The sequence below is a fragment of the Pseudophryne corroboree genome, chromosome 5 (assembly GCF_028390025.1).
Source record: "Pseudophryne corroboree isolate aPseCor3 chromosome 5, aPseCor3.hap2, whole genome shotgun sequence".
Taxonomy (NCBI): Eukaryota; Metazoa; Chordata; class Amphibia; order Anura; family Myobatrachidae; genus Pseudophryne; species Pseudophryne corroboree.
In genome coordinates this window covers 907,844-923,724 of record NC_086448.1, presented here as the reverse complement: position 1 = coordinate 923,724, position 15,881 = coordinate 907,844, and the positions used below count along the sequence as shown (strand labels likewise).

The window sequence follows — 15,881 nt, the reverse complement described above, 5'->3', positions numbered from 1 at the left end:
ATTTAATGGAGATGGATAATCTGAGGCATATTGAGTTTAGCTGCCCCATGTTTTAATATAAACCTGTATTCAAAATGGATGATTACATGACCCACTTAAAGCCGCAGAGGTAAGTGAATGGATTAGTAAATCCTACGTCTAGTACTACTCCATCCAATCTCATATCTCAGCTCGCACAATCAGGCGAGACCACAGAAGAGTCCATCATCTCCAGCAAACTCTACATAACGTGGTGGAGATATTTCTCGGCACACGGGCAGTGGAGCTGCTTTCACACTGTGAGGAATGTCGCAACAATGGTGTTCTAGATCAGGCCTGGCCAACCTGTGGCTCTCCAGCTGTTGTAAAACTACAAGTCCCATCATGCCTTGCCACAGTTTTGCTACTAGGGAATGCTGAAACTGTAGCAGGGCATGCTGGGATTTGTAGTTTCACAACATCTGGAGAGCCACAGGTTGGCCAGGCCTGTTCTAGATGGAGGCCGGTGACCCTGCCACATTGTCCACAGAGCTGCATGGAGTAACCAGGCTGCGGGCGTCTGTGGCAGGAGATACCTGCCTGAAGGGTAGATGAAACGTTTCGTACAGAAAACAATTCTATTTATCTGCTGCAAATTGCGGAATGAAAGTAAATTTCTGTCTGTACCCACTGTGGATATCACCACCTTCTGTCCACCAGGAGTTCCATCATTTTCCTGCCAGGTCCAGATTAATAATCCATTAACAGTGCTTTGCCCAGTACTATAAAGTATGGAGTGCTATCGGCGGGAAGAGGATTACTCCATACTGTGTTAGCAAATACAGGCATATTTACTAACCTAGAATATACAGAGGAGTCAGGGAGATGGAAGCCACATGGACACCAATATCACATATATGGTCTAGCATAAGAGGAAAATAGTCCTTAATGGTGGCAGAGGTCACTTATAGGATGGCCTTCTCCAGCACACATCGCACTAAGCCTATCCCAGGTGGGAATCCTAAACCTTCATAGATGGAGATCTGAAAATACGGACGTTCACTAGGAAGAACAGAAACAATGGTGTATCGGTAAAATAAAGAGCGGGCACGGAGGCGGCAGGACGTGGGCAGGCTTTAATAAGCGCTGAAATGAGGGCGTGATAGGGGGACCCACACAAGGAAGAGAGTGGATAAATATCTAGCATACACATGCAAATTACAAATTAAAAGCAAACAAATTAAAAAGAAACACAGAAAGCCCTCCATCTGTCCACATCCCTTCTGCTAAGAAATAGGTCTACTCTAGAAGCGCAGGTTGGACAAGGAAGCCGGCTGAGGTAAGTCAGGGTCACTTCTGGATCTGGAATATAAAGAGCCGGAGATTGATGTTCTTTGCGGCCAACAGTTTGTTACATTCCACAGAGTCTATGATGGGTAGAGGTACATACTCAGTCTCATTATTCTCAGTGGTGAACACAAAGTGATAGATAACGGGGTGGATCTTCACGTCGTCATAAGGGCCTTTGAGCAGCAGGAAGGAGCACTCCATGGAGAAGTTGATCTTGCTTTTTAGAATGAGCTGGAAGGAGAGGGTTCGCTTGCAAGACAAATTGGGATTCCTCTCTGAGTCGTTGACACGAGCCTTCAGGACCCAGGTCTGGTTGAGCACCGTGAAGCGTGGGGTTTCATAGTACAGGCGGGTTATGAAGTCGTCTGTTCTGTACGGCCGGAACTGGACTTCTGTGACAAAGGCGGAGGGAGAAGAAAGAAACAATTACCGTGTGAAGAGGTCATCGTACATTCCCCCGTCTACACCACATTACCTGATACCGGCGAACGTTCACGTGTTGCTTCTGCACTGGTTTGCCTCAAAAAGGGGAAAGGGAGATGAATGCGCTAACTACTTTTACAAAACATATGCAGTGAATGGTGTGTGACACAGATACAGACACGGTTCATTTACAGTATACCTGGCAATAGTATAACCCTACGCCAGCCACAGAGGCTACCTGTGTGCTAGATATACACTGCAACATTCACTAACAGGAGAAGATGTCTTCAGAGTCCACAAGTGAGCATCTGATTTGGAACTTCTCTAGGAGACACAGAATGTGACTTCTGATTGGACAATTTTCTAGGACTAATAAGCCGCAAGAAGCATCCGCCATACATCTGGTGCTCCTGGATAGAAACTCACACGTTGCATCAAGCGTTTGCATCTTTTACTACACAAGGCTACACTGTATTCTACAATTCAGCTGTGGAACTGTGTGACGTTACCAAACTTACAACACGAGTTGTTTGATACAACTTTAAATGCATTTTGTAAGAACACACGGGACAGATCCAGTTCAGAAAATAAAGCAAGTTTATTCCAATGTGTTAGCAGTACAGATCTAGAAAAAGCAGACTGCAGGTTCATACAATGCTGAGGTCCCCGCCTAAGGGACCAGAATAGACATTACAGGAGTAATTCACAGTCAATGTGTTCCTCTGGTGGAAAACGTATCATACAGACATGTTCAAAGACCATCGAAGGCAGTTATGTAATATACACAAGGCCTCATGTGACAAAAGTCCATCCGTAATAAGGGTGAAGACAACATTAAAGGTTATTTCCAAGGAGCATAATATTTCATCATCTGTACTAGACGTCAACACTTACCTGATGTCCCTGCAAGCAGCTTATTAATCCCTCTCCACCCTCTATAACACATGCCTGCTGGGACATGACCAAGAACTGGAGCCCAGGTCCAAACCCTATTTACCTAGAGCTCTGTCCTGGAGCTGGACACAGAAGACCGATGTGGGCAGGTTAGAGATATCAGAATGTAATGAGAAGAGAAAGATCCAGGAGAGAGAGAGAGACAAGGAGAGAGACTCTGTAACTAAAGGTCCTCCGCAGGTCACAGCCCCCCATTACTAACAGCCATCTCCTGTCTACTTGTGGTATCACGAAGCAGATGTGATAATTCTACATTCCCGGGTGTAAGATATTTCCAGGTGGTTTCCCTGCTGCTGGAGCACAAAACAAAAGGGTTCTGCCTTACCTCCCACCAGACCAAGCTGAAAGGCATCCATAATCCGAGCGGCCTGAATTGGTGACTGGGATGGGATACAGGGGGGAAGACTGCCTGCATAAGTGGGGCACAGTCCTGCTTTTATACATGGGGCATCTCTCCATCTTCTTCTCAGGGCTGCTTCTCGACAACAAGAATGATAACAGACACTCTTAACGCACTGCCTCAAATCTACAGTGCGTATGGAGAACATTATTGCGTTACATGCCATCAAGGAGACCGAAACTTGAGGGTCACTTCACAAAGATCAGCAGCTGAGTCTCAGTGACAGCTGCCCCTCTTCATGTCCTTGGTGACTCTTACCCTAGAATAAAACATGAAACGCGGGGATGTTGGACTAACCAAGCTCTTCAGTGGCTGCAGAATGAGAGATAGATCCTTATCGTCACCTGGAAAGCAAAAAAGTGACATGCACAAAGAACGGGTGTGTATAATCTAATCAGTGAAAGCCCCACAGACACGTATCAGCGATACAGCCAAGTGGCCCAGGTGTAGACCTTACCTGTGTAACCGATCTTCTCAAAGCTCAGCAGCCCGAAGATGCTGTTGTACAACTGCATCTCCTTCTTGTGGGACTGATCCATCTCATCTAGTATCTCCATAAGCTCGTTCCCAGTCTTGGTGGGATGACAACACTCAGACTCGTGCACAGTCAGCTCGTGGAATGGACCTTGCCATGGGCAGCCAATCCGCTTGTATTTACACTGTGTTACTCTGCAGAAAAAAACCAGACACATTTTCATGAGCCATGGAGACAGTCTACCAAAATTCCAAACTACTGAGGTTGCAGTGACAGTAGAAGTGTCTGTAATTGAGGAATACAGCAACGTAGACATCCTACTGTGACCTACAGCTGGAACTTATGGCAGAAAGTAAATGCAACCACGTGTTTCACCATCAGCAACATCTAAGAAGATCTACTGAAAACTATCTCCGTTCTGCTGCTGGACCCAGTGATTTCACAACTATCACTGCTGTTTCCCATGATAGGTGATCCCGGCGGCCTGCTTAATGGCAGTAGCTGCCACAAGACATGGGGAACAGCTATCATGGTTCCGTTTACAGCATTAAACTACACAGTAAACTAGCAACATGAAAAGCAGCAACTTCTCTAGCATCAGATGAATGAGCCCCACATAAGATAGCGAGGGACAGTTATGGCTGACAGCACCAGATGTAAAATTTCTTCATGTCTCCACCTCGCTCGGTCTCTCATTCCACTGTACCCGCCAGCAACACCTACACAGAAATACCAGGCACCTACGACTGCTATATTACTGGAGCTGATAATGCTGCTGCCTAACAGTTCCTTTCCCTGCCACCAGCTGTTATTCTAACCCCTTATACATCAAGTGCTCTCCACACCTCTTGGATTGCTAACTCATGGGGCAGGGCCATCTTTACCTTCTGGCTCACATCACTATAAATAACAAACAACCCAAGTAATAATACTAGAAGTAACCAGACAGGCAATAATACCGACTCCATGGACACATACGCATATAAAACGTACATGGCGGTTTTGGTCAACAGTATGTAAATAGCAGTAAGTTCTAGAAATGGCCGTACCGGTCCTGGCACTCCTCCTTCTTATGTCTGTCCAGCAAGGAGCGAGGGAAAGGTTTCAGGCAGAAGCCGCAGTCCGAGGGCAGCTCGCTCACCGCCTTCTCCACCGCAAGGTTCCTACAGCACAGGCTCTTGCTGATCTCACACCGGCAATTGGGGCAGGTAGATTGTTCTTCCTTCAGCCGGGCATCGGCCAGGAGATGGATGAAACACCCGGCACACATCAGGTGGCCATTCGTGCACTGTGGAAAGGAAAGAATTAGGCTAAGGAGAGCTGCATATACAGAACTTCAAAATGTCATGTATAAGGGTTACTGCAGTCCCTCAAGTTTCATTCTGCAGGACAGTCTCCTCAGGCTTCTATGGGTATTGCGATCTGGCTGAATGAATCAAGCTCCAAAAAGCCTAGCTATGTTTAATTGCATTAATGATCGTTAAGCGTTAGCCAAATATTTAGAGATCCTTTGGAAAAACCAGGATACATCGCTGCTGGGTATTAGCAGGCATTCCATACACTTTTGGTCTTTGGGATGAATTATCTGGGACTGTGCTGTTCCCGATTCGGCAATGCTGGAATGTTTCCACTGATTGTTATAAAGTTTAGTTAGGAACTTTAGGACTTTTTCCGCTCCAGATTTCACAATACAGGGTTTACGTCCGCGGACAGAACGTTCTATAAGATGTGAAGCTGTGGTCATGTTGCTACTTATATACTACCCAACCGTTTATAAGGTGTAATACCTAGTAGGGCAGAGTATGTTTATATATGCTACTGTGTCTGAGTAGACTCAGAGCATCTGTAGGTTATTTTCTATATGCATCATCGTTACTATTTTATGACAATTGTTTCTTCCAGATATATATATATATATATATATATATATATATATTATATACATTTCTACTTTGTAGGTGTATTGAGCGTATACCCCAGCGTGGTCTCTATCACTGGGGCTACCAGGTGTCTTACAGTAGCAGGGGTTTAATCTGACCCACGCCTGAATGATGGGCCTCACAGAGCAGCCTGATGTCTTCTGCTGCCTCCACTATTATACAGTGAAACGTGTGGTCATCCAGACCACCTGTGATTGGCAGAGACCGAAAATCCAAATAAGCCAGGATGTGTTCCCTCTGATGTTACAGCCCATCACAGGTGACCTATGTGAGAACCAGGCGCATTACAGGAAACCAGACTGGCTGCATACTTGGGGTGAAGAGAGTTCTCAGCTGTCTGTGCAATGCTTATTTCTGCTGGTTATCTGCTTATTCTGGATTGGCAAAGCTATGTGTGCACACATGAGTCAATTTCCACAACATAGAACCTGACGCTGCTATATTTGTTATAGATTATTCTATGCAGTAGAAAGGGAAGCTCTAATGTTGGCCTTCTACCTAGACATGGATGTTTATTCTTTGTGAAAATGTTTCCCAAAGAGTGGGAGTTACTATTTTTCTTTATTGGTGTGGCCGGAGAGGCCCCAGCCACGAGAATGGCCGCCGCGGCACTGAAGGGGTTAACCCCTAGTGCCGGCGCCATTTCAAAGACAATGGGCGCTTGGCGCCATATTTAAAAGACTGTGGGCGCTAAGCGCCGTGTTTATAAATATGTTTAAAAAAATGTACTTTTGTGTGTGCCGTGGTCCCGGATCTCTCCGGAGACCACGGCAGTGAGGACAGCCCCCCGGCGCGCTGAGCAGTGTGTGCGCGCCGGGGGAGAGGGCAGCCGCTGACCGCCAGAGTCCGGGAGCTCCGCTCCCGGCAGCGGTCAGTGCAGCCCCGGGCGCACTAGCAGTGTGCGCGTCGGGGCGGAGAAGGGTGAGCCGCTGCGGCTGGGAGCTCGGCTCCCGCTGCAGCGCTCTCTGTGTGTGCCGCCGCTGGGGACCGGAGGCGGCAAGGGGGGTGCGCCGCAGCCCGGCTCCCCGCCGGACGCTGCGGCGAGTCCACAGATCCAGCGCCGCATACAGGGGACAGGGCTAGCCGGCTCCCTGGCGGCGAGGGGATGAGTAGGGTGGTGAGTGCTGGGGTCCGGGAGCTACGCCCCCGGCACCTCAGCGCTGCAAAGGAGCCAGAGACACAGCGGCCGGGACAAGTGTCCCGGGCCGCTGGGCTCCAGATCAGGGGGGTGCGCCGCACTGTGCGGTGAGGCCACCGAGTTAGTGCCACACTGGGGGGACAGGGAGAGCCAGCTCCTTGGACCCCAGTGGCAGGCAGGCTGGAGGATGGGGGAAGCCAGCCCCATACCTCCAGCACTGAGAGCCCTAGCAGCCAGGCTGCAGGGCTAGGGAAGCCCAGCGCTGAGCGCTGGGCACAGTAGTTAAGAAACCAGACATTGTGTTACCAATAATAAAAAGTACAGTGTGTTGTAAGGCACTGCAGTGCCTGAGTATGTAGAGTCTGTGCAGGGCACAGGCTCAGTGTATATGTAAAGGGGAATGTAGAGTGTGTTTTAAATGTGATGTATTTAAAGGTAAATTGCACTTACTTTGTTGTGTGTCCCAGGAGGGGAGAATCCATGGCTGTGCAGGCTGATGGATTCTCCCAGACCTTTTCCCCAAAAACGGAATGCTTTCCCATCCAGCCTCACACTTCAAAGGGGCACTGGGAGAAAGAGAAGCAGCTCAGCTATGAAACAAGCTGAGTGGTTTCTAGGAGCTCCATGGAGATCACCCGTAGTGGCCAAGAAACCTGGACCGGGGAGCCAGGCTGCCCAGCTCTGGAGCCCAAATCCAGGCTGCAGGCAGTGAGCTGGGTCCTGGGCAGGTTTCTGGAAGTCAGATTTAGGAGGGAAAACTTCCCCCCAGCCTAGACTGAACGGCACCGGGGCGTATCCTGATCCTACAAGATGGGATAGTCAAAGGAGACCGACCACTCCCCACTGTCCATAGGGAACAATGTTAGCTGTGCATGTGACCAAGGCATGCACAGCTCATGGGTAAACATTGATTGGTTGTGCACCACAGGGCGGGCTTACCCCCTGTGGTAATGGGTCTTGGAGAGGGATAAAAGGAGGGCAGTTGGCCCATAGGATTGGGTATTATACCATCTTATTCTGCTGAAAACATCTGATTGTATGCTGTTGCCCCTAGCAATAGGGAGGAGCCTTTTTAAAGGTTATCATTGAGCAAATAAACATTATTGCCTCAAGAAGACTGCTTCATCTTGTGACCTACAGGGTTAGGCCAAACCTAGCCCCGTTCTCGGGCTGTCCAGGGAAGCACCTAACGTCTCCAAGCTCCGCCTTCCGCCAGCTACCGGTAGAGGCCTAGCAAGTGGCTAGTGGGGATTCGTCAGCACCACACAGCTGTGGTAAGGCAGTGCGTCGGCACATACAGAGCAGAACCGTGGTTCCAAACGCCACGGCAGGTTAGGAGTTTGGTGGTGGCAGCATAAACCCGCCCACAACGCAGTGGGTGGAGTCAGTAACAGGCGGTTACTGACGGTAAGCGGGAATCCCCTATGTGGTCAGGCCTCGTGTGACTTGACCTTCCATTCTGTGCGCAGTCAACGGGACGCGAAAGCGGCGAGTGCTTTCGTACGGGACCGTCCTGTCACAATTGGTTAATTGTTTTCCTAACAAACGTCTGCCTGTGTGGATATTTATGTTAATGTTCATTTGGTTCCTACTTAGAACCACTCATTAGTGCAGAGCAACGTCGATCCACAGAGGGGACAGGAGTTTTTCCACAGACAGCCTCCTGTACCCTGCAGTGAAGAGACACGGTAGGGGGGGGCTTTTACTTCCAGCATGTATGTCAGATCCACCAATGGTCTGTAAAGGTCAAGGAGGGAGCCTGAACGGAGACTAAGGCGGGGAGCCGGCGGACAGAGTAAACGATAGAAGGTACACCTGACATACATTTTGCTGACAGGAAATGAAATAGTACCCACTACGATCTGGAATAACTCTGTTATTATACCGGGTGTATATGGTCCTATCTTATTGTCAAAGATACATATGATACAAATGATGGGACCGTAATGTGATGTTTTTAAAGCACATCCCTTTTTAAACTATATAGAACACTGTTTACATTTTGGGAGCCTTTGTGGCCAAGGAATTCAGGTCCCAGGACATTGTGAGCCGATTAGGCTGTGACTGTGTGGATCCATTTATACTCAGATGGACTAACATGGGAAATAGATTACATTGATGTTTTATTGTGTTCATAAAGATTTTTTATTTGAGTTAAATAAAAGCGCTGTAATTTTATTCAGTCTGGCACTTTCCTATATTTTGTCTTCTCCATTTCTTTTCCTTTTCATCTTTTATTTTTCCATTTAAATATTGCGCCTGGAATTCTTATTTTTAAGCTACAACCATTAAGGGTAACGGTTTGTCCTACGGCTGCAAATTTAAATACTATTTCCGTTAAGGAGTTTGCGCAGATAATATTTCCTTTATTGTAAAGGTAAGTTAGCTCTCGCATGGGCACTCCTGGTGGGGGTGGGGTTGGCGGGGGTCTAGTCTTGGGCCGGGGGCCATTCCAGCTTCTCCTGCCAGAGTCACACAGCGTTGGGAAAACAGTCTACATTTAGCTGACAGAATTTATGTAAAAACAATTTCATTATCAGACCCAAGTCCATCTTCCTCATATAGCTGCAATAAATAGGCCTTGTGTATAAGTATAGGTAAGTACACTTCAGACCAGGGACGTGCAGTGAGCTAAATGGCTCAGGAGGCACTGGCTAGCACCAGAGACAGATTTAAACGCAATATATGAGCCAAAGGGTACATCTGGGCATTGTACACAGGTGCAGCAGTATAAAACTCTGGAAATTTTGTGAGTTTTGATCTGAGAAGTGCTGAAAAGATTGCAAGGTCAGGCACTGCCTCATCTGCCATAGACTTTTCTCTATCGTCCTAGTGGATGCTGGGGTTCCTGAAAGGACCATGGGGAATAGCGGCTCCGCAGGAGACAGGGCACAAAAAGTAAAGCTTTAGGATCAGGTGGTGTGCACTGGCTCCTCCCCCTATGACCCTCCTCCAAGCCTCAGTTAGATTTTTGTGCCCGGCCGAGAAGGGTGCAATCTAGGTGGCTCTCCTAAAGAGCTGCTTAGAAAAGTTTAGCTTAGGTTTTTTATTTTACAGTGAGTCCTGCTGGCAACAGGATCACTGCAACGAGGGACTTAGGGGAGAAGAAGTGAACTCACCTGCGTGCAGGATGGATTGGCTTCTTGGCTACTGGACATTAGCTCCAGAGGGACGATCACAGGTACAGCCTGGATGGTCACCGGAGCCTCGCCGCCGGCCCCCTTGCAGATGCTGAAACGAGAAGAGGTCCAGAATCGGCGGCAGAAGACTCCTCAGTCTTCTTAAGGTAGCGCACAGCACTGCAGCTGTGCGCCATTTTCCTCTCAGCACACTTCACACGGCAGTCACTGAGGGTGCAGGGCGCTGGGAGGGGGGCGCCCTGGGAGGCAAATGAAAACCTTTTTTGGCTAAAAATACCTCACATATAGCCTCCGGGGGCTATATGGAGATATTTAACCCCTGCCAGAATCCGTTAAGAGCGGGAGACGAGGCCGCCGAAAAAGGGGCGGGGCCTATCTCCTCAGCACACAGCGCCATTTTCCCTCACAGAAAGGCTGGAGGGAAGGCTCCCAGGCTCTCCCCTGCACTGCACTACAGAAACAGGGTTAAAACAGAGAGGGGGGGCACTAATTTGGCGTTAGAAATATATAAAAAAGATGCTATAAGGGAAAACACTTATATAAGGTTGTCCCTATATAATTATAGCGTTTTTGGTGTGTGCTGGCAAACTCTCCCTCTGTCTCTCCAAAGGGCTAGTGGGTCCTGTCCTCTATCAGAGCATTCCCTGTGTGTGTGCTGTGTGTCGGTACGTGTGTGTCGACATGTATGAGGACGATGTTGGTGAGGAGGCGGAGCAATTGCCTGTAATGGTGATGTCACTCTCTAGGGAGTCGACACCGGAATGGATGGCTTATTTAGGGAATTACGTGATAATGTCAACACGCGCCAAGGTCGGTTGACGACATGAGACGGCCGACAAACGATTAGTACCGGTCCAGACGTCTCAAAAACACCGTCAGGGGTTTTAAAACGCCCGTTTACTTTAGTCGGTCGACACAGACACAGACAGGGACACTGAATCCAGTGTCGACGGTGAATAAACAAACGTATTCCTTATTAGGGCCACACGTTAAGGGCAATGAAGGAGGTGTTACATATTTCTGATACTACAAGTACCACAAAAGAGGGTATTATGTGGGATGTGAAAAAACTACCGTAGTTTTTCCTGAATCAGATAAATTAAATGAAGTGTGTGATGATGCGTGGGTTCCCCCCGATAGAAAATATGGGCGGTATACCCTTTCCCGCCAGAAGTTAGGGCGCGTTGGGAAACACCCCTTAGGGTGGATAAGGCGCTCACACGCTTATCAGAACAAGTGGCGGTACCGTCTATAGATAGGGCCGTCCTCAAGGAGCCAGCTGACAGGAGGCTGGAAAAATATCATAAAAAGTATATACACACATACTGGTGTTATACTGCGACCAGCGATCGCCTCAGCCTGGATGTGCAGAGCTGGGGTGGCTTGGTCGAATTCCCTGACTAAAAATATTGATACCCTTGACAGGGACAGTATTTTATTGACTATAGAGCATTTAAAGGATGTATTTCTATATATGCGAGATGCACAGAGGGATATTTGCACTCTGGCATCAAGAGTAAGTGCGATGTCCATATCTGCCAGAAGATGTTTATGGACACGACAGTGGTCAGGTGATGCAGATTCCAAACGGCACAAAGGTGTATTGCCGTATAAAGGAAGAGGAGTTATTTGGGGTCGGTCCATCGGACCTGGTGGCCACGGCAACTGCTGGAAAATCCACCGTTTTTACCCTAAGTCACATCTCTGCAGAAAAAGACACCGTCTTTTCAGCTTCAGTCCTTTCGTCCCTATAAGAGTCATATCTGCCCAGGGATAGAGGAAAGGGAAGAAGACTGCAGCAGGCAGCCCATTCCCAGGAACAGAAGCGTTCCACCGCTTCTGACAAGCTCTCAGCATGACGCTGAGACCGTACAGGACCCCTGGATCCTACAAGTAGTATCCCAGGGGTACAGTTTGGAATGTCGAGACGTTTCCCCTTCGCAGGCTCCTGAAGTCTGCTTTACCAAGTCTCCCTCCGACAAGGAGGCAGTATGGGAAAAAATTCACAAGCTGTATTCCCAGCAGGTGATAATTAAATTACCCCTCCTACAACAAGAAAAGGGGTATTATTCCACACTATATTGTGGTACTGAAGCCAGAAGGCTAGGTGAGACCTATTCTAAATCTAAAAAAATTTGAACACTTACAAAGGTTCAAATCAAGATGGAGTCACTCAGAGCAGTGATAACGAACCGGGAAGAAGGGGACTATCTGGTGTCCCGAGACATCAGGGATGCTTACCTCCATGTCCCAAATTTGCCCTTATCACTAAGGGTACCTCAGGTTCGTGGTACAGAACTGTCACTATCAGTTTCAGACGCTGCCGTTTGGATTGTCTACGGCACCCCGGGTCTTTACCAAGGTAATGGCCGAAATGATGGTTCTTCTTCGAAGAAAAGGCGTCTTAATTATCCCTTACTTGGACGATCTCCTGATAAGGGCAAAGTCCAGGGAACAGTTGGAGGTCGGAGTAGCACTATCTCGGATACTGTTACAACAGCAGGGGTGGATTCTAAAGATTCCAAAATCGCAGCTGATCCCGACAACAAGTCTCCTGTGCTTAGGGATGATTCTGGACACAGTCCAGAAAAAGGTGTTTCTCCCGGAAGAGAAAGCCAGGGAGTTATCCGAGCTAGTCAGGAACCTCCTAAAATCAGTGCATCATTGCACAAGGACCATGGTAAAAAAAATGGTGACTTCCTTCGAAGCAATTCCAGTCGGCAGATTTCATGCAAGAACTTTTCAGTGGGATCTGCTGGACAAATGGTCCGGATCGCATCTTCAGATGCATCAGCGGATAACCCTATATCCAAGGACAAGGGTGTCTCTCCTGTGGTGGTTACAGAGTGCTCATCTTCTAGAGGGCCGCAGATTCGGCATTCAGTTTGGATGTTGGTGACCACGGAGGCCAGCCCGAGAGGCTGGGGAGCAGTCACACAAGGAAAAAATTTCCAGGGAGTGTGATCAAGTCTGGAGATTTTTCTCCACATAAATATAGCTAATGGTAAATTTATAATGCTCTAAGCTTAGCAAGACCTCTGCTTCAAGGTCAGCCGGTATTGATCCAGTGGGATAAAACATCACGGCAGTCGCCCACGTAAATAGACAGGGCGGCACAAGAAGCAGGAGGGCAGTGGCAAAAACTGCAAGGACTTTTCGCTGGGCGGAAAATCATGTGATAGCACTGTCAGCAGTGTTTCATTCCGGGAATGGAAACTGGGAAGCAGACTTCCTCAGTAGGCACGACCTCCACCCGGCAGAGTGGGAACTTCATGGGGAAGTTTTCCACATAATTGTAAACCGTTGGGAATTACCAAAGGTGGACATGATGGCGTCCCGTCTGAACAAAAAACGGGACAGATATTGCGCCAGGTTAAGAGACCCTCAGGCAATAGCTGTGGACGTTCTGGTAACACCGTGGGTGTACCAGTCGGTGTATGTGTTCCATCCTCTGCTTTTCATACCTAAGGTACTGAGAATTATAAGACGTAGAGGAGTAAGAACTATACTCATGGCTCCGGATTGGCCAAGAAGGACTTGGTACCCGGAACTTCAAGAGATGCTCACAGAGGACTTATGGCCTCTGCCGCTAAGAAGGGACTTGTTTCAGCAAGTACCATGTCTGTTCCAAGACTTACCGCAGCTGCGTTTGACGGCATGGCGGTGGAACGCCGGATCCTAAGGGAAAAGGCATTCAGGAAGAGGTCATTCCTACCCTGGTCAAAGCCAGAAAGGAGGTGACCGCACAACATTATCACCACATGTGGCGAAAATATGTTGCGTGGTGTGAGGCCAGGAAGGCCCCACGAAGAAATTTCAACTCGGTCGATTCCTGCATTTCTTGCAAACAGGAGTGTCTATGGGCCTCAAATTGGGGTCCATTAAGGTTCAAATTTCGGCCCTGTCGATTTTTGTTCCAGAAAGAATTGGCTTCAGTTCCTGAAGTCCAGAAGTTTGTCAAGGGAGTATTGCATATACAACCCCCTTTTGTGCCTCCAGTGGCACTGTGGGATCTCAACGTAGTTCTGGGATTCCTCAAAACACATTGGTTTAAAACCAGTCAAATCTGTGGATTTGAAGCATCTCACATGAAAATTGAACATGCTCTTGGACCTGGCCTGGACCAGGCGAGTGTCAAATTGGTGGTTTTTTTCTCAAAAAAGCCCATATCTGTTTGTCCATTCGGACAGGGCAGAGCTGCGGACTCGTCCCCAGTTCTCTCCCTAAGGTGGTGTCAGTGTTTCACCTGAACCAGCTTATTGTGGTGTCTTGCGCCTACTAGGGACTTGGAGGACTCCAAGTTGCTAGATGTGGTCAGGGCCCTGAAAATATAGGTTCCAGGACGGCTGGAGTCAGGAAAACTGACTTGCTGTTATCCTGTATGCACCCAACAAACTGGGTGCTCTTGCTTTTAAGCAGACTTTTGCTAGTTGGATGTGTAATACAATTCAGCTTGCACATTCTGTGGCAGGCCTGCCACAGCCAAAATATGTAAATGCCCATTCCACAAGGAAGGTGGGCTCATCTTGGGCGGCTGCCCGAGGGGTCTCGGCTTTACAACTTTGCCGAGCGGCTATTTAGTCAGGGGCAAACACGTTTGTAAAATCCTACAAATTTGATACCCTGGCTAAGGAGGACCTGGAGTTCTCTCACTCGGTGCTGCAGAGTCATCCGCACTCTCCCGCCCGTTTGGGAGCTTTGGTATAATCCCCATGGTCCTTTCAGGAACCCCAGCATCCACTAGGACGATAGAGAAAATAAGAATTTACTTACCGATAATTCTATTTCTCGGAGTCCGTAGTGGATGCTGGGCGCCCATCCCAAGTGCGGATTATCTGCATTACTTGTACATAGTTACAAAAATTGGGTTATTATTGTTGTGAGCCATCTTTTCAGAGGCTCCGCTGTTATCATACTGTTAACTGGGTTCAGATCACAGGTTGTACAGTGTGATTGGTGTGGCTGGTATGAGTCTTACCCGGGATTCATAAATCCTTCCTTATTGTGTACGCTCGTCCGGGCACAGTACCTAACTGAGGCTTGGAGGAGGGTCATAGGGGGAGGAGCCAGTGCACACCACCTGATCCTAAAGCTTTACTTTTTGTGCCCTGTCTCCTGCGGAGCCGCTATTCCCCATGGTCCTTTCAGGAACCCCAGCATCCACTACGGACTCCGAGAAATAGAATTATCGGTAAGTAAATTCTTATTTTTACTGCAGAATTTTGGCTATTAAAATTATTATAATAATAGAAAAAAAGATATGTCAAACATATTCTTTGTATTTTATATATACAGTAAAAACTCTGGTGCAAACGTTAGTATGACAGGAAAGGCTCTGCCTCACCCAACCGCACATCACTGCTTCAGACAGTAAAATCACCCTCTCCACTCTATGCGATTGACTGCAATTGAAAGTAATTATTCCTAGTGTCATAGAATATTAAAATGTGTCCGGGTTAGATGTCTATATAAGCACGATCCTTTCCATGTATTGTAAGGCTATGCCAGACGCATGCATGCATATTATGAAGTGGGGAACCACTGAGAGGCATATTATAAATTGGGGTACTGCTGGGAGGCATATTATGAATTGGGGGTACAGCTAGGAGGCATATTATGAATTGGAGCACAGCTGGGAGGCATATTATGAATTGGGAGCACTGCTGGGAGGCATAGTTTGAATTAGGGGGCACCGCTGGAAGATTTAGTATTGGAGGCACTCCTGGGAGGCATATTTAGAATAGGGGGTACCGTTAGGAGGCATATTATGAAGTGGGGAGCACTAAAAGGAGGCATATTAATTGGAGGCAGAGCTGGGAGGCATTTATGATTTGGGGGCACCGCTGGTAGGCATATTAATTGGGGGCAACGCTGGGAGGCATATGATGAATTGGGGGCAATGCTGGAAGGCATATGATGAATTGGGGACACCACTGGTAGGCATATTATTAATTGGGAGCAACAATGGAAGGCATATTAAAAATTGGGAACACCGCTGGTAGGCATATTATGAATTGGAGGCACCGCTGAGATGAATATTATGAATTGGGAGCACTGCTGGTAGGCATATTATGAATTGGAGGTACCGCTGAGATGAATACTA

General features: G+C 47.9%; 1 protein-coding gene across 6 annotated transcripts in view; it reads right to left on the bottom strand.

Moving 5' to 3' along the window:
* Positions 1–1,079: 1,079 nt before the first annotated feature.
* ZFTRAF1 (zinc finger TRAF-type containing 1) overlaps positions 1,080–15,881 on the bottom strand; it is a 44,417-nt gene continuing 29,615 nt past the window's right edge. For 2 of the 6 annotated variants that reach the window (XM_063921043.1, XM_063921041.1), the window contains exons 2-4: positions 4,610–4,848; positions 3,543–3,754; positions 1,080–1,700 (exon numbers count right to left, since the gene is read on the bottom strand). In XM_063921043.1, the coding sequence (XP_063777113.1) occupies positions 1,309–1,700; positions 3,543–3,754; positions 4,610–4,830 (825 nt within the window). In that variant the 5' untranslated portion in view covers positions 4,831–4,848 and the 3' untranslated portion in view covers positions 1,080–1,308. Of the gene's footprint in view, positions 1,701–1,783; positions 1,828–3,382; positions 3,430–3,542; positions 3,755–4,609; positions 4,849–15,881 lie in introns of all 6 variants that reach the window. The other 4 variants (XM_063921047.1, XM_063921042.1, XM_063921044.1 and 1 more) reach the window with 4 other exon arrangements.